At 63.3% G+C, this 18,193-nt stretch overlaps 1 protein-coding gene across 1 annotated transcript; it reads left to right on the top strand.

The window, feature by feature from the left end:
* Positions 1–1,058: 1,058 nt before the first annotated feature.
* On the top strand, positions 1,059–14,923 carry ASPHD2 (aspartate beta-hydroxylase domain containing 2). The gene is made up of 4 exons (XM_075012865.1): positions 1,059–1,177; positions 6,863–8,002; positions 11,444–11,557; positions 13,513–14,923. Exons 2-4 carry the CDS (start codon positions 7,117–7,119, stop codon positions 13,620–13,622), a joined length of 1,110 nt encoding a protein of 369 aa, XP_074868966.1. The 5' UTR covers positions 1,059–1,177; positions 6,863–7,116; the 3' UTR covers positions 13,623–14,923.
* Positions 14,924–18,193: the final 3,270 nt, after the last annotated feature.

Here is an 18,193-nt window from a genome sequence, read left to right on the forward strand (position 1 = left end):
CTGGGCTCTGTCCGTGGGGGGGGAATGGGGGTCAGGCTCTGTCCGGGGGGCAAGTGGGGGCTGGGCTCTGTCCGTGGGGGGGAATGGGGGTCAGGCTCTGTCCGGGGGGGGAGTGGGGGTCGGGCTCTGTCCGGGGGGGGAAATGGGGGTCGGGCTCTGTCCGGGGGGCAAGTGGGGGCTGGGCTCTGTCCGTGGGGGGGAATGGGGGTCAGGCTCTGTCCGGGGGGCAAGTGGGGGCTGGGCTCTGTCCGTGGGGGGGGAATGGGGGTCAGGCTCTGTCCGGGGGGCAAGTGGGGGCTGGGCTCTGTCCGTGGGGGGGAATGGGGGTCAGGCTCTGTCCGGGGGGGGGAGTGGGGGTCGGGCTCTGTCCGGGGGGCAAGTGGGGGCTGGGCTCTGTCCGTGGGGGGGAATGGGGGTCAGGCTCTGTCCGGGGGGCAAGTGGGGGCTGGGCTCTGTCCGTGGGGGGGGAATGGGGGTCAGGCTCTGTCCGGGGGGCAAGTGGGGGCTGGGCTCTGTCCGTGGGGGGGAATGGGGGTCAGGCTCTGTCCGGGGGGGGGAGTGGGGGTCGGGCTCTGTCCGGGGGGCAAGTGGGGGCTGGGCTCTGTCCGTGGGGGGGAATGGGGGTCAGGCTCTGTCCGGGGGGCAAGTGGGGGCTGGGCTCTGTCCGTGGGGGGGGAATGGGGGTCAGGCTCTGTCCGGGGGGCAAGTGGGGGCTGGGCTCTGTCCGTGGGGGGGAATGGGGGTCAGGCTCTGTCCGGGGGGGGGAGTGGGGGTCGGGCTCTGTCCGGGGGGCAAGTGGGGGCTGGGCTCTGTCCGGGGGGGGAAATGGGGGTCGGGCTCTGCCCGGGGGGCAAGTGGGGGCTGGGCTCTGTCCGTGGGGGGGAATGGGGGTCAGGCTCTGTCCGGGGGGGGAAATGGGGGTCGGGCTCTGCCCGGGGGGGAAATGGGGGTCGCGCTCTGCCCGGGCGGGCGCACCGAGGCTCCGGGGCCGGGGCGGGCTCAGACTCCGACTCCGACTCCGACTCCGACTCAGGCGCGGGCGGGCGGGCGGTGGCGCTGGGTCCCGCCCGCTCGGCTGCCTGCCGGGAGTTGTGGTCCGAGCTGCCGGCGGAGCGGGCTGGAGCCGGGGCCGAGCCGAGCCGAGCCGCGCCGCGCCGCAGCCCCGCCCGGGAGGCAGGTTGGTAGCGGCCCGGGGGGCGGTGCGGGGACTGCCGGGGACGGGGCCGGGCCGGGCGGGGGTTCTCCTCCCGGAGCCAGGCCGGCCGGGGGCGCTGGCTGGGGGTCCCCGCCCAGCCCAGCCCCCCGCACGGTGCCCAGGGCTGCGCTGGCTGGGGCGCTGCCCCGGGAGCGCCAGGCGGTGCCCAGGCTGCCGCGGGGCTCCAGGCTGGCTGGCAGCACACGCCCTGTGCGGGGAAGCCGGGGGTGGCGCTGGCTGGGGGTCCCCCGAGCAGGGACACAGCCCGTGGAAGGAGGGCCGCGATGCCCGGTACCAGGGCAGGGCCGTGAGCCACCTGGGGAAGACACCACGCGCCGGGGTCAGCTGTCGCCCTCCGCGCACCTGAGCATCCTGGGGCTGGCGGCGATGCTGGTGAATCCAGGTCCCGCATTCGTTCCCCCTGAGACGGGCCGCTTGCCAGGCCGGTGTCAATCAGCTGGGCTGCAGCAGAGGCTGGGTGTTACAGGCCTTCAGAGGGGCCCTGCAGGTGTACAGCGGGCAGTTCCTGGGGGCGGATGCTCCCGAGGCTGGAGAGTGGAGGCCCACACTCCTGTGCTCGGCTGGGCGCATCGGGACACCAGCACACTAGAGATGCGGCTTGGAAAGCCACGCTGGTGTTTCCATCCCAGTGGTCACAGGCGGCCTTCCTGGCCTTGCCCTGGCACTGCTGTGGGGTGAGGAGCTTGCCTCCGTTCACCCCCAACGTGCAGGACCTGGGGCAGCCCAGCAAAATGCTTCCTGGCCTTGCCCTGGCACTGCTGTGTGGTGAGGAGCTTGCCTCCGTTCACCCCCAACGTGCAGGACCTGGGGCAGCCCAGCAAAATGCTTCCTGGCCTTGCCCTGGCACTCCTGTGGGGTGAGGAGCTTGCCTCCGTTCACCCCCAACGTGCAGGACCTGGGGCAGCCCAGCAAAATGCTTCCTGGCCTTGCCCTGGCACTGCTGTGTGGTGAGGAGCTTGCCTCCGTTCACCCTCAACGTGCAGGACCTGGGGCAGCCCAGCAAAATGCTTCCTGGCCTTGCCCTGGCACTCCTGTGGGGTGAGGAGCTTGCCTCCGTTCACCCCCAACGTGCAGGACCTGGGGCAGCCCAGCAAAATGCTTCCTGGCCTTGCCCTGGCACTGCTGTGTGGTGAGGAGCTTGCCTCCGTTCACCCCCAACGTGCAGGACCTGGGGCAGCCCAGCAAAATGCTTCCTGGCCTTGCCCTGGCACTCCTGTGTGGTGAGGAGCTTGCCTCCGTTCACCCCCAACGTGCAGGACCTGGGGCAGCCCAGCAAAATGCTTCCTGGCCTTGCCCTGGCACTCCTGTGGGGTGAGGAGCTTGCCTCCGTTCACCCCCAACGTGCAGGACCTGGGGCAGCCCAGCAAAATGCTTCCTGGCCTTGCCCTGGCACTGCTGTGTGGTGAGGAGCTTGCCTCCATTCACCTCCAACGTGCAGGACCTGGGGCAGCCCAGCAAAATGCTTCCTGGCCTTGCCCTGGCACTGCTGTGTGGTGAGGAGCTTGCCTCCGTTCACCCCCAACGTGCAGGACCTGGGGCAGCCCAGCAAAATGCTTCCTGGCCTTGCCCTGGCACTGCTGTGTGGTGAGGAGCTTGCCTCCGTTCACCCCCAACGTGCAGGACCTGGGGCAGCCCAGCAAAATGCTTCCTGGCCTTGCCCTGGCACTGCTGTGTGGTGAGGAGCTTGCCTCCGTTCACCTCCAACATGCAGGACCTGGGGCAGCCCAGCAAAATGCTTCCTGGCCTTGCCCTGGCACTGCTGTGTGGTGAGGAGCTTGCCTCCGTTCACCCCCAACGTGCAGGACCTGGGGCAGCCCAGCAAAATGCTTCCTGTCCGTCTGCGCAGAACACAGCCAGGCTGAGACTGTCTGTGCCTGACGCAAGGACAAATCTATTGTTGAAAACTGCCTCCAGCTCCTTTAGTCTAACTTTCTGCAGCCTCTAATCCTGCCTTGATTTGTTATGTAACGTCCCTGCTGTCTACGACAGCACAGCTACATTTCGCCGTGTGTGCAGCTGCCTAGCAATTTTCAATTGATTGTCTTTTTTGAATGGACTGCGGCTTCCTGTTAACTGGTGCTGAAGCTGCTGGATCCCAGGCCACCAGCTGCCTTTAACTGGTAGACCGAGACTTGGGGTGAAGGTAAAGAATGGGCAGGTTCACCCAGCCACACTGACTAACCCTTTCCCAGCAGCCCTGCCCCGTAGGCCCTGGTTCCTGCACGGTCACTGCCTCAGCGGTTCCCAGGCCCTGCTCTGACGTGCGAAGGGGGTTTCCCTGGCTTGCCAGTGACACGTTTGCTTCTGGGCCATGGTTGGGAAGGCATGTACAGCCCAAGGGGCTTTGCTCCCAGCAACAGGGGCTGTGGAGGGGCAGCTCGGTTGGGGGTGTGGCTGTAGTGTTCTCTGAGGGGCAGGCTACAAGGGACTTGTCTGGGGGCAGAGGTTTGTGTGGTGTCTGCCTGAGGGTCATGTACTGAAGTGGCTGGAGCAGGCCCTCATTGTACCACTCTAGGGAGAGTTGGGTTTTAACTCCCTGTTCGATCCCCCTGCGACAGCAGGCTTGGCTGGTTCCCTGCAAACTGGGGCTGGGGCGGCTGCCCAGGAGAGATTCAGTGGCTGTCCAGCTGATTAGCAGAGCGCCTGCAGCCAACAGCCTGTGTTTCTATGGGTGGTGCACATCCACACACACCTCAGTGCACATAACAAAATTTATTCTGCCCACAGATGGGAAAAATCAGGGGGATCCCTGGCCAACGCTGCCTGTGGGCCATTGGCACATGCGTGGGGAGCCAGGCGATTGCTGTGCAGCAATCAGTGGGACACCGCCTCCCCGGCCTTTGTCAGGGTACGGCCTTTACTCCCCTATCTGTTCAAGACAAGCTTTGTCATCTCCTTTAACCAACAACTTCCACAGGTGGTGCCTGGAGCCCTAACAAACACTTTCACTACCAAGCCCTCCTCTGCCGTGTGCACCGGCTGCCCGCACGCCTGGCAGCCCCCAAACCCACTCCCTGGAAAGCCGCAGCCCGGCTCGGAGGCGCCAGTGTTACAAAGGGGTACCCCAGGTGCCTGCTGCAGCCCATCCCAAGGTACTGCCCCTGGGCAGGCCCCCAGAGGTGCCCTGTGCACCGGAGGAATTCCCGCGGCCCCACACAGCGGTGGGAGAGCTGGGAGGCAGAGTAGGAGCTGTGCCAAAGTACATGATCTATAAGTGCCCTTTCCTAGTCTGCTGGGCAGTGGTATCAGCCTCAGGCCCCCGCCTGCCGGAGCGCCCCCCTCCCGCCCCAGTGCAGCCAGAGCCTTTTGCCTGCCGGGCCATTTCGCCAAGGGGTAAGCAAGGTGGGCCTTAGAACCTGACGTTTGTGGAGCCCACCTGCACCATCTCACTATTGCCGGTGCAAGAGCCTTCTCCCTACAGCTTTTGCCAGACTCTCCACAACTCCCCCCGCCCCCCATGTCTCATTCTGTACCTAGGCTGGTAGCTGTTCTGTCTGGTTGAAGCTAAGGGGAGAGGAGATATAGTCTGTGCAGAAAACACTGTCACAAGACACAGCCGCCCCGTATAGCTGAGTAAAGTTACGAGCCATGTTAATCTGCGGCTGCTGCATGGTGTGAAAGTGGCTGATGGCGATGGACTCACAGGTCTGTTCTGCGGGCGGCTAGTGCCACGTCCGTTCACAAGAACAGGGCTGACGGTTTTCAAATCGTCCACATATTTGAAAACCTCAGCTATGGTTTTGCGTTCATCCCCCTCCTCTTGCTGCTTCCCAGCATCCCAGGGAGAGAGTGCAGAGCGAGAGAAAGTCGGAGACACTCTCCCGTGAAAGGGGGCTTTGCCTCTCCCTGCCCCTTGGCAAGTTCTCCATTCCACTTCTCTGTCCGGTGATTTCCAAAGACACTTGGAGCAGCACCAGAGCAGCCGTCTGCACTGGAGCTTTGTTGGGACTGAATTTTTAACACATTGGTTCTTTGTTGGTTTGCCGAGAAATTCTCAGCTGCCTCTCTGCCCCAGTCAGAGTCTGAAGGGGCTCGGCTTTCCAGGTGTCCACCTGGGCCCTTCTGAGCCTCCCTTTACTGAACAGGGCCTGCAGCCCCCCTTGGCATTGGAAGGGTTTGTTTTATGGGAGATCTGCCTGCCTGAGCCAGTAACTGTGTGTCGGGGAAGAGCAGAATAGCACCTTCTGCCTGGTGGAACGGTTGGACTTCCAGCGCAGCTAGACTTGCCCAGCCCAAAAGTGCAGGGCCTCTCCCTCCAAGCCTACGCATGCTGTGGCAAGCCCCAGAGGCCCAGTCGAGATCACTGCCCCACAGTGTGTGGGGCTGTACAAAATACTGGGCATAATAAGGTAGATGTTGCCCTAAAGAGCCTACTGTCTAATTAAAGACATTGCCACAAGTGAACAAAGGAGAAAATGGGTTAGGACTAGCTGGCTTCACAGACCTGCCACGGGCACACGCAGCAGGATGGCTCCCGAGACGGCAAATGAACTGAGGCGTTTGTAACGTAAGTTGCAAACAAAGTAGGCCTGAAGCGTGATTGTGAAGCAGATGGGAGCGAGGTTCCCGTGACCCAGGTATGGTCGACCAGGAGCTGGGGCGAGCCCTTGCCCGGAGTTCTCAGCACACCCCACAGCTCGCTGGAACTCAGACACGGCTGGTTAATCAGATGGGTCAGTAAAACCCAGCAAGCCCCCCGCCCAGGACACCCAGACTCACCCAGGGGTGCTGCTGCCCTGCCTGCTCTCCCTGGTCGCAGCAGGCCCAGCACTGTCAGGGAGCAACTGGTCCCTGGCATGGCTGAGCCCACCCAGAGCAGGCGGGACTGGGATCCCCTGACCGAGACTCCTGGCTCCTGCAGATTACAGCTTTGGATACTTTCTGAAAAGCTCGGCCATCAGGGGCCTGGCCCAACCAGAGCCTCTGCTGCCACTCAAGGGCACAGCTGTGTGGTAACCACGCTCTGCCAGGCAGAGCCCAGGAACACAACATCCTGTTGTGTCCCCCTCACTCTTTGTGTGTCCAAAAGGGGGAGCGCTGGCGTTTTGCCAGCACGGGTTCTGCGATTCGCCCGCTCCTCTGTTCTCAACGGGAAGCGCTCTGGTCACTGACGGGAGAGGTGCGGCGGGGCCTTTCCATCGGCGTGTAAGTGGTGACGTGCTATGAGACACAGCTGCACAAAGCTCACCCCCAGCTTCTCCCCAGCGGTGTGGCAGCCCGGTTTTCGGGGGGCTGCTGTAGCAGGCAGAGGGAAAGCCCAGGAGAGCAGCACTGGCTGGGCACAAAGCTCTAGGGGAGATGGGAGGAAGGTGCACCAGCAGCAAAGAGGGAGGGGGAGAGGCTTGTCTGGTCGTCGTCCTCCCCCCGCCGCCTGCTTCACACCCTGTTTGGTACTTGTGGGTAGAGTGGGTGGGGGTGGGGAGAGGAGGAAACAGTGCAGTGTGGCCAGCTCCTGGGGAGGGGTTTCTCTTCCTGCTCCATCTGCTCGGCTCCAACCGCTTGCACTTAAGTGCCCCGCCCTCGCCGAGGTCCTCCAGCCTGTGGGGTGGGACGCGCAGCCCCTCTCAGCGGATGCTGGACCCGACACACCCTGAGTAGCTCCAGACTGAAAAAGCCCCAGTGCCCATCTGGGTTCTTGTTTTCCAGAGCCCGCCCGCGCGCGCTGCCTTGGAGAACGGCTCGCCTCCGAGCGTCGTCGGGGATGCCACAGCGGATGTCTCGCTAACGACGGCAGCTCTGTAGGGCTTCCTGGTTCCCTGGGGCGCCAGGCCTGCCAGACATGTAGATGCGAGCACTCACAGCCTGCCACTCACTCATGCAGTGCTGCCGGGCATCCAGGGAACAGGTGCAAGGATGCGTCCCGGGGCCGAGCCCTCCCCTCCCTGCCCCTGCTAACCTGCATGCTGCGGGTGCCTCTAGGAACCAGGAGAACTGATCCCCGGGCCCTTCTTAAGTCATCTAAGAGCAGCTTCACCAAAATGTCCTTGGAGCGGCTGATGGACTGGAGCTGGTCACTGGACGGACTCCGGGACTTTATAGCTACAGGCATCCAGTCCTTCCGGGACTGTGATACCACCGCGCTGACGGCTGTCGCCTGCCTCATGGTCCTCTTTGTCTGGTACTGCTACCACGTTGGGCGGGAGCAGCCCCGCCCCTACGCCACTGTGAATTCCCTGCTGCAGAGCGCCGACGCCAATGGCATGCAGAACGGGTACGCGTACTGCCACTCCCCCGAGTGCGTGCGCTGCACGCGCAACGACGGGCTGAACCAGAAGCTCTACCACAACCTGCAGGAATACGCCAAGCGCTACTCCTGGTCTGGCATGGGCAGGATCCATAAGGGCATCCGAGAGCAGGGGCGCTACCTGAACAGCCGGCCGGCCATCCAGAAGCCCGAAGTCTTCTTCCTGCCAGACCTACCCACGATGCCCTATTTCTCACGGGAGGCCCAGAAGCACGACGTGGAGCTGCTGGAGCGCAACTTCCAGACCATCCTGTGCGAATTCGAGACCCTCTACAAAGCGTTCTCAAACTGCAGCCTCCCGCAGGGGTGGAAAATGAACAGCACGCCCAGTGGGGAGTGGTTCACCTTTTACCTGGTGAACCAGGGCACCTGCGTGCCCAGGAACTGCAGGAAATGCCCACGGACGTACCGCTTGCTCGGGAGCCTCCGCACCTACATTGGCAACAACGTCTTTGGGAACGCCTGCATCTCCATGCTGAGCCCAGGCACTGTCATCGGGGAGCACTATGGCCCCACCAACATCCGCATCCGTTGCCATCTCGGTACGTACCCAGCGGAAGCAGGGCTCTCTCTGACCCCACGCTAGCCCTTCCAAGGCCTGGAGCGTGGCGAGGAGCTGGCCGGGCGTCCGAATCCTGGCAGGGTTCGTCAGGTCGCAGCGTTGAAGGAGAACAGCAGATCCGGCCTGGAGTTGGCCCTCGGGAACTTTCACAGAGGGCCCCCAGGCAGGCTGAAGGGCACGGCGGGAAGGGGTGAGGCTCCGAAGATGCCGCTCAGGGAAGGAAGGAGACTTGTGAGCTTAGACTTTGGGTACAGCGGGGGAGTGAGGAAGGGATGCCTGCGGGAGGGGCCCCAGCCCATGAGAGGAGCTGCTAGGGCGGAGGGAAGAGTCCTGCCTGGGGCAGTGGGACAGGGCGAGGCTCCTCTGCCCCTGCTAGCTCAGCCCGTGCTCAGGTTGCACACGAGCCCCACCCCGGATCCAGACAACAGGGCTGTGCCTGCAGGAGTGGGGCCTGGGGCCTGCTGGCTTTTCAGCGCCACTGGGATGCTGGGTAGGCCAGAGCCCCCACAGGCTGCAGCCAGGAACTCGCCGTGGCTGGCACTCCACAGCCGGGCTTTCTCCCCTCCCCTCCTCACCGAGGGAGAGAGTTGTGTGGCAGGACAGAGCTTCACCTGATGGGCAGTTGCGGGAGGGAGAGATGCTCACGGCCTGGGAGCTCTGCAGCAGTGGGCCTGTTTTGGGCTGCCCCAGACACTCCGGCTGGGGGTGTCGGCAGTGACGCTCCTTCTGCAGGGCATCTACCCCCCTGGGGGCTCTGCCCTGACCTTGGAATGCTGGGGAACCATCGCTGCAGCTGCCACCCCTCTGGGCCATGTCACGAGAACAGGGGCTGGGCCCTCCCGCCTGCAGCAGCAGCCTGGGGAGTGGGGCTGCTGCACGGCACAGCACGGCAGGGCAGGGTTCGCTGCAGGCTGCAGGAGCTGCCTCCAAGCAGAAGCCTCAGCGGGGGCAGCTCTCGCTGCAGCTGGCTCTGTGCACCTGCGCCACCCCTTGGAAAAGTGGGGAGCCTTGGGCGAGCCTCGCAGGGGAGCAAATGATGAGCAAGTCCCTAGGCGCAGGGCCTCCGTGGTCAGCAAGCGCCACTCTGAGGGAGAGCCCTGCGTGCCCCCCTCAAGGCCGGGCAGGGGAAAGATGCAGAGGGCGCCTCAGCTTGCCCACCGCCCGTCCTGGGGAAGGAGCTGGCTGGGACGCAGAGGAGCAGGACAGAGGCAGCCATGCGACTGTTAGACACCCAGGGCCAAGACTCCCGCCCTCTCAGCCTGCTGGCTGCTTGTCCCTCAAGGAACCAGGCCAAGGGGGCTGGCTCTCGGTGGCGCAGAACCTCCCCATCTCAGGCCTGGCCCCCGGACTCCCTGCCTCATGGTGCCCCCAGGCGGGAGCCTTGGGCTGGCGTCCTGCCTGCCGAGTTCAGTTCTTCTGACTCCTGTGCAAGCCAAGGGCCGTTTGCCAAGGCAGCTGCTCTGCCCTGAGCCATGAGGAAGGGGAGCAGCCCCAGGGCACGGGCTTGCTCAGATGGGGAACAAGGAGCCCAGCCTGGCAGCTTGCGCTTCCCCTCCGGTGGTGTCGGACCGTGGGGAGGGCTGTGCCATTAGCGCTGGGATCTGCCCATTCTCTCTGGATGGCCCAGACTCCCACTCCACGTGCTCTGAGGGTGGCAGACCCCAGTGCCGAGACCAAGGCACCCTCAGGTATTTCACGCTTTCCCTGCCTTAGCTAAGGTCCCAGTGCAGAGTTCTGTGCACTCATTCTCCGCCCAGCGTGCCCTGCCTCAGGACGCACGAATGCTCCCTCCTCACCTTGCTGCACCATCCCCAGGCACAGGTTCCCTGGCTCCCCGCCCTGCATGCCCAGGGTCAGGGCCAGTGCACAGCTCCAGCCTGTCCTCCCAGCTCCGCGGGCAGCGGCTACACACTGCTGTGCCCACCTCGTAGGACGGAGCCACTGCAGCTCGGGAGCTGGGGTGTGGAGCAAGCCAGGCTGTGTTGTGCAGTCCCTAAACACTCCCGTAGGAAACAAGCAGCCCTCGCTCTGCTGCGGGCTGGGAGCCCCTGCTGTGCTCACGTGGTTTGCCCTGCTGGGGTTGTGCACATTGTCTGGGGCTCACAGCAGCTGCTGAACACCTGCCACAGGTGAGCACCGGAGCCCTGCGTCCCCCAACAGCTCTACGCGGCCTGCTGGCCCGGGCGGCTGCAGGGAGCGGTGTCACTTCCGCAGCCCAGAACGCAGTCACTGCGGCAGCCGCTTGCTGGGCAGCCATGGTGTGTTACCATCTCCGTGATGTCCAGCGCTCCCAGGGCCACTGGGTGGGATTGCAGCCCCTCTACGTTCACGGAAGGCCCCTGGCACCAGGGGATAGAGCAGCTCACGCTCCCTGCTGGACTCGCTTCGGAGCCAGCCTGGGAGCGGGCCCTATTAGCCCCATGGGGCCAAGCAGGATCTGAGCCGCCAGGTAGATTAAATGACTGGGACAAGGGCACCCAGGGAGTCTGTGGCTGAGCCAAGAATTGAACCCAGGGTTCCCCAGAGCCCCACTCGAGCGCCCCTCCCCCGCAGACCAGTGCAGAACATCACTGCTGCCCTGAGGCTTTAGCCAAAGCCAGAGCCAGAGAAATGCAGCCGGGCGGCTCCAGCCCTCGCTGTTGTGCTTTGGGCACCAAGTGGCCCAAGGCTGCCCAGTCACCCTGGAGCAAGGAGGCGGGTGCCAGGCCCTGAGCTAGAACCAGCCTTCCTGGGCTGCACGGCTGGCAGGCACTGGCTTGAGGCGAAGCAGCCAGGGTGGGGGGTGCCCTGGCAGAGCAGGGGCTGTGCAGGCCAGGACTGAGCTGAGCCAGGAATGCGCCGTGAAAGCCGACACGGAGCTCCTGCCTGCATTCCAAGCACTGCGGCTGGAGAGGAGCATTTCTGTCAGCGCTGAGCTGCGCTTGGATCCAGTCCCGGCTCAGCGCTGGCCCCGCTGAGAGCCCTGCATGGCCAGGACATGGAGGGGTGCTCCTTGTGCTCCAGCCCTTGCAGCTGCACAAGCCACTGCTCCGTCCACCACCCCCTACAGCTCCCTGCTTGGATGTCAGGTCCCCCATCACCAGCCCTCTCGGAGCGGCGTTGCTAGCAGGGCCAGTAAGCGCCGGGGAGGGCCGGGCCGGGCAGCTGCTTGGGGCACTGCCAAGTGAGAAGGGACTCGGGGTCCAGGCGGGTGAAGCTCAGCAGCCTGGGACGGGATGGAGCTGAAATGGGGAGTGGAAGTGCAAAGCCCAGCAGGCTGATAGTGGGGTGACAAGCAGGGCTGGGCCATTGCTGCCTGCTGAACCCCCCAGCTCACACAGTGGGTGCGTGTGGCTCCTATAGAAAATGGCTGGGTTAACCCCTCGCCACAGTGCCCCCAACCCACCTGGTTTCTCTTCTCTCCTGGGCCACGCGCCCCAAGGGCTGAAGACTCCCAGCAGCTGCGAGCTGGTGGTGGGCGGTGAGCCCCAGTGCTGGGCCGAAGGCCGATGCCTCCTGTTCGACGACTCCTTTCTGCACACCGCGTTTCACGAAGGCAAGTACTGCCCACGCCTCCCTGCCAGGTCCCCACGCAGCCGCCCTGCGAGCGCGAGCCTGCCCAGCCAGGGCACCGGGACAGGGCCAGCAGAACCTCCCCCCAGGCCCGGGAGAGGCTGGCCCTAGGGCCTGCTTTCTCTAGGTTTCCCTGCACACCTAGGGCCCCAAGCACTGGGAGATGGCAGTCACTCTGCCCCAGTCAGTCACGAGGGGCTGGGCTCTGGAGGAGGCCTCTGCCTGGCTGGTCCTGCCCACCCCCTCCCTCAGAGGGGCGTCAGGTGCTTACCGAGCCCGCCTCGTTGTGTTGTTCGTGGCTCACGCTGCTTCTGCGGAGGAGGCACACGCAGCTTCCTGCAAGCCCTGGGCCCAGCCCCACTGCACAGTCAGCTGCTTGGCCTGGCTTGGCTGGTTCAGGCTGGCGAAATTGTCATGAGCAGTTTCCAGCCCTGGCCCGAGGCCGCCCTGTCGGCCTTTCCCCTGGGCAGGGAGCATGAAAAGCCGCATGGTGCAGAAGTTTTGCGAAGCCTCTGTGGTACAAATGCAAAGAACAGCGGTGTCCCTTTCCCCACTTATCCAGCACCACCTGCCGCACTGGGGAGGCAGCCAGGGCACGCAAGCTGCGGTAACAGCATCGTTAACCTGGCCAGTGGCACAAAGGCCCCTTTGCCTCCATCCAGGGAGTGATGCTCAGCCTCTGCCACCTGGCCTCTGGGAAGGTGTAGTCCTAACCAGCCACACAGTTCCAGCCATTGCCCAAGGCCTCAGGCTTGCACGCAGGAAGCACAGCCTCTCTCTGGGTCTGGCCTGCTGCTGCTGCTGCAGGCACAGGTGCATCTGATGAACCCATCTCCTCCTCCTCCTTGGGCCAGGTGTGCCCTGACGCCTCCCCTCTGACTGGGGCTGGAGCGTAGCTGGGTCCCCTGGGGCAGCTCTTTCCCTTGCTGCGGCCTGGCTCGAGAGCCCCATGCAGCTCCCAGCCCTGTGTTACACCCCTCGGAGAGGGGAGCTCGGGTGAGTGACTGCATAGGAGAAGGTTTTGGCAGAAGAGCAGCTGCTGTGCAGGTTCACCCAGGGGAGTCCTTTGCCCTGCACCGGCACTCTGCTGGCGCACCCAGCAGGCAGCTGGAGAGGGCCAAGGGCAGATTTGTGCTCCGGGGTTCTCAGGGTGTCGCTCGTTTTACAGGAATGGGCTGGGGACAAAGGCAAGCCTTGGACCTTGCATGTGCCCCAGCCCCGGGCACACTCAGCATTCGGCTGGGAGCCCACCAAGGGGGGTTGCTAGTGACTGGGGTGCGGGGCACCTCTCCAGCCTCGTCAGTGCTGACCCAACCTCCGCCCTGGGCTGGGGCACTGGCTGTTTCAGAGGAGAGCCTGGCCCTTGGCCAGACGGCCCAGCCTGCGCAGCCCTAAGGCCGCAGTGGACTAGCCCCCCCAGCGTCTGGCCCTAGTCTAGAGGGGTCATTGGATTCTGCCGCAGGCAAATGCTGCACCGCCTCTTCCCCGGGGGGTGTCGTACAGCTCTGCAAACCCACCCACAGCGGTGCCTGCAGCGGGGATCTCCGCAGGTACGTTTTGTACCATGCGGCTACACAGCCCCCTTCCCATCCAGCATGCGCAGGGCGGTGTTGGACACCCCACTTCCAGCTCCTCCTTGGCCTGAAGCGCTTGGGCGCCCTCGGACTGAAAGCCTCCCGCAGGTCTAGGCTGGAGGACAGGCCCAGAGGTGCTGTGGTACAGACTGGCTGGTGCACTGCTTCCTGGTGTTACAGGGCAGGGGGCCGAGCCCCCTATCAGCAACGCTGAGCCCACCTGCCTGCCAGCACTGACCCCCTACAGCTCGCTCTGCTGAGCACGAGGCCAGGCAGGGCCTGAAGCCAGCACGGTGCAGCTCTGCAGTCTGAGCGCTGGGGGACTCGGCTGGGGGATCATGGCTGAGCTCTTGTGTTTGTGTAGGTCCCCCTGAAGAGGGCCCGCGTGTGATCTTTATGGTGGATTTGTGGCACCCGAATGTTGCAGCTGCCGAGCGCCAAGCCCTTGATTTTATCTTTGCTCCTGGACGATGACGGTGCATCCCTGCCTGCATGGGTGCGAGGGCAGGTGGCTGGCCCCACTGCTGGTCCATCTCCACACTTGGAAGCCTGCCTCCCGGGACCCCTTTCTCCCAGCACATCACGTGTTGGGTTTTCCCCTCTCTTGGGTCATTGTGAATGGGCGTTTCCACCTTGCATCACCTTACCATCACTCCCTAGCCCTCATTGCTTCAGGGATTTCTTTCTGCCCTGCGAGTGCATTACTTTCCCTCTGTGATTGCACTGCGGTACCACTGTGCTGTTATGTTGCTACTGTGTTCGCGGTAACAAAACCAAGGGTGTTTGATTGTGGTAATGTAGCATTTCTTGTGGTCGTCCAAGAGCCGAGAGCGTCAGCTCAGCCCTGCGCGCAGCCTGTGTCACTGTTTAGTCACTGTGCAGACAGCTCGGCCAGCCTCAGGGAAGGGGAGGAGCACGGTGCGGTCCCTGCTCCTTTACGCAGAGCCCAAAGAGGCGCTGGTGCTTTATGAACACGAGCTCTGTGCTCGCACGCAAGTGGCGGGGCCCAGAGGCGTTTATAACCCTATTCCTTCTGTAGGGGGATGGCTCAGCCTGCGGCTGCCTAGGACCGCTGAGAAGGCTCCAGTGCTTTCAAGCAGAAGGTGACTGGCCCTTGGCCGGCTACCACAAAGCTCTCGCTGGGGCCAGCTTGGCTGGGAAATCGCAGTTCTGTGCTCCCAGCAGAAAGCGATCCCGGGGCTCAGCCCGCCCAGCTGCATAAATCAGAGCCTGCCAGAGAGCTGCACAGGACCCCTGAGCCTTCGGCTTGACCACAGGGTTTGAGTAATTTGCCTGCCCCCCTCAAAGAGGTGTTAGCTTTTGCTTTCGAGCCCCCAGGCAGGGCTAGACCCAGCAGCCATGGGAGCCTGAGCCGTGGGGCAGAGAGGTGGTGTGGGTAAGCACAGAGCAACTGCCTGAGTTACCCAAGCAGCCAAGGAAGCTGGGCCAGGTCCCGTTCTCGGTCTTCTCTGCCAGCGCCCAGAGGCCTAGCAGGTCACTGCCCACCCAAGGCAGGTTCAGTAACTGACCCTCGCGCTCCAGCAGAAGGGAAGTTGCCTTCTCTCCCTGTAAGAGTCCTGCCCACCCACCGCCTTCCCATCCCTGTGTTTTCCTTAGCCAGTATCCAGTTTTCTGTGCGTCTCAGCACAGAGCTAATGTCAGGTGTCTAATGTGTAGTGCAGCATTTCATGTATACAGCCAACTGTACTTGCTAGTGGAGGGAAAGCAAGGTAGGTCCAGTAACTGCTGGAGGAGGAAAACGAATTCCCGAGGGTCCCTGGCTTACTCGCTCCTGACTGAGGTACAAGGGGACGTACACAGGGCAGTTCAGACACGTTTGCTACCCAGATTTTTCAGTGGTTAAAGTGCAAGTGAAGGTACGTTTCAAATACAGGGGAAGTGTTTTTACACCAATCTTCTTATAAGGCCGCCTGCGGCACAGGATTTCTACACCGGCCCAGTTCTTTGTGACAGCTGCAAAGGACGCAGGCTGCCTCGGTACCCGTGGTACAGTTTGGTGCCATTTGTAACAGTACATAAGACTGTCAATAAAGAGTTGTGCTGAAAACCGAACTGGGCTGGGCTCTGTGTCGGGCCGCAGTGTTTTCTCCACTTGCCTCGGCGCTGGCTGGAATTTGGATCCTTGCTGGGCAGGGCCTGCTGAGCTGGCAGGCTGGAAGCACCGCCCGAGAGGGAGAGCGCAGCATGAGCAGCTCAGGAACAGAAGCGCTAGGGGGAAAGATGACAGGGAAACGGGGGTGCCTGGGGCAGGGAACAGGCCACTGCCCGGGACTAGTGAAGTGCCAGGACAGGCGTGCAAGGGAAGGGAAGCAGGACAGCAACAACTGGGCCTGCCCTGCCCTTGCCTCTGGGGGCTGTAGGAAAGGGGAGCGGATTTACCCCTAACTCACTCGTTTCACTGTTCTGCCCTGTCCCATCAGTGCTCGTCTGTACCGTTACACAGCGCCTGGGCCCTGCCGCTCTGCCACGTACAGAGCCAGAGGCGCCCTGGCTTGCCCTGTCCTGCAGCGTGGGCCCCGCCGCAGCACACCCACTCCTGGCCTCCACTGAAGGTGAAGCCAGGCGCTCAGCCACCAGGGAGAGCCTGCTGCTGGAAGGCCTGACCTGGTGACAGGAATCTTCTCTCCGGCTGCAGAGCAGACACTGTTCGGATGATGTCCTGGCCCCGGGCGAGCTCCCTGCCCATCTCACTCCACCTCCCAGCGAAAGGCGGCACTCACACGGGCGTGGGGCTGGTCTGCTCCCTTTGGGGTAGGGCCCGAGGCAATTCAGCTGACAGATGGTCTGTGGCAGAGAGCCCAGCAGCGGCCGCACGGCCCAAACAGCAGCAGGGGCAGAGCAAGAGGGCTAGGAGGGGGTGTGGGGCTCGCCCCTGCCCTGGTCCGTGCACCGCTGGCTTTCCCAAGACGATCTGGGGAAGCACAGCCACCAGCCCCCTGCTCCAGTGCTCAAAGGCCACCAGCTGCCTGGAGCAGGGGAGTCTTTGGAAGCGGCTCATTGCACTGTGGGCGACGCACACAGGCAGCTGGACAGATCCCAGCCAGCGCTCCGGGCTGCATGCACCGTGCCTGATAGCAGTGCAGCCCCAGCCCGCAGGCACAGACCACCCCCGCCCTCACAGCAGCTGCCCTGTGGGGGCACTGTTAACCTGGCTTTGCTTCACTGCCTCCAAGCACAGCTGCTCCTGGAAAGCATCCGCTCCAGCGCCACAGGCCCAGGCTGGGTCCTGCTGGCCAGATGCAGTCCCAGGCACAGAGGACGATGAGGCCGTCGCTGCGGTAAGAGGGGACAGACTGCACAGCAGCCTGGAGCAGATTTCTGAAGACAAGCAGCAAAACCGTGTATCTGCTTTCAGCTTCGCTGCTGCGCAGGAGCTCCTGGCTGCCTGTTCCAGCCGTGCACGCAGTCCTTGCCCTGGCGCTCACACCCCTCAGGTACCCGCTTACCTGAGCTCCCAGGGCAGGAGGCCGTGTACCTCCCCTAACCTGCTGAGCGCAGGAGGGCGCACTGCAGCAGCTCCTAGCGCTTAGCGTGCTGTCACCCTGCCGCGTGGCAGACTCAGGAGTCCCTGCCTCACGCCTCTGAGGAAGTCTGGCTCCTCTGCTGGGGAGCAGCAGAGCTACGGAAAGAGCAAGTGACCAACGGCTGCACAGCGCCAGAACGCAGCCCCTCAGCCGGCCCAGGAAAGCTGCTCCAAGCCCGAGGGCTGAGCTGCTCACCTGCAGGGCGGCCTGTTTCGACACCCCCCCCGCATCCCAGCCATTCTGGCCCCAGGATGCACACAGCTCGCAGGCTGGCTGCAGTGCAAGGAGCCTGGCCGTGGCATTGTGCCAGCCTTTCACAAGTCAGCACTGCACCCAGAAGGCCCCTCCCCTGGAGGCCTTCCAGCTCAGGCCAGGGAGCACGGCACACTTGAGCTGCTAACCTTTTATACGGCTCCCGAGGCAGCGCTGCTGGTGTCTGGAGCAGAGAAGTCTGGCCCAGGTAGCTGGCTGCCCTCCTGTCTTTCTGCTGAGCAAGTGGGAGCCAGACTCCACCCCACCCAGCAAGCCAGGGGCTGACCCTTCCCAAAGCTCAGAGCCACTCAGCTACGCTCGCTCTGCAGAGGTGCCCCCGTGGGCAGCTGCAGGGGGTGGGGGAGGGTGGGAACCATGACTTGTCCTAGGAGAGCCAGAGCGTGGGATGAGAGTCAGCAGGGAGCAATTCCCTCCTCCGGCTCTGGACAGGAAGGGAACCAGTGAACAGCACTGGCCAGAGCAAAATTCCCCACCCAGCTCTGCTCCAGCACCTCCGTCCTGACCTGCAACTCAGCAGCACCTCTGCTGTTACCCACTGCCGTCCAGTCCTGGCTCCGGCACTCCTCTGCCGCCTCCCAGAGGCCAGGCCAACAGAGCGATTTGGGGTGTGTCTCTGAGCACCCCCTCCAACCTGCCCAGAGTGTGACCGCAGTGCTGAATGCAGGCTGCCTGTGGCGGCCCCTGGCTCAGCCAGCCCCCAGTGTTTGAACTCCCAGGCGAGAGCCCTGCGCAATAGACAGAGCGCTACCATTTCCCACCAAGAGTAAAGGGGTGAGTCTCGTGGACTCTGCTTTATTGTACTTTTTTATTTCACCTGCCATAGGGAAGTTCAGGCACAGACCAGCAGCAGTCTCTGACCTCCACAGACCAGTCTTCACAATGACTAGTCAATCACACAACCCAGGTGTACGCTGCCTTAAGCACTAACCTGCTGCATGACAAAAAGGGAGAGCCACTTGTTTCAGCAAAGACGGCAGCTGCGGAGGAGCTGCAAAGCTTTCTGTGAGATTAGCTAAGGGCTATCGCCTTTTCTGCGCGTACAGCGCAGCCAGACTCAGAGAGGTAGAAGAAAGCCAGGAGAGCAGAGCAGCTCTGGCAGTAAAAGAATCTCCATAGGCGCAGTGGCAGACAGAAGTCCTGGCTGCAGGTACAGCACAGGCCTGAGCTGAGGCCTGTAAATGGACATGAAGGCATTGACGAGAGGCCAGGGTGCTGCAGGGAGATAAC

This window comes from Carettochelys insculpta, chromosome 18, assembly GCF_033958435.1.
Source record: "Carettochelys insculpta isolate YL-2023 chromosome 18, ASM3395843v1, whole genome shotgun sequence".
Lineage (NCBI taxonomy): Eukaryota > Metazoa > Chordata > Testudines > Carettochelyidae > Carettochelys > Carettochelys insculpta.

Bases quoted from the DNA above. Each gene is read 5' to 3' on its own strand.
- ASPHD2 (XM_075012865.1), top strand. From the start codon at position 7,117: ATGCTGCGGGTGCCTCTAGGAACCAGGAGAACTGATCCCCGGGCCCTT. The intron at 8,003-11,443 runs GTACGTACCCAG...ACGCGCCCCAAG, and splicing joins CCGCATCCGTTGCCATCTCG to GGCTGAAGACTCCCAGCAGC. The intron at 11,558-13,512 runs GCAAGTACTGCC...GTGTTTGTGTAG, and splicing joins GCACACCGCGTTTCACGAAG to GTCCCCCTGAAGAGGGCCCG.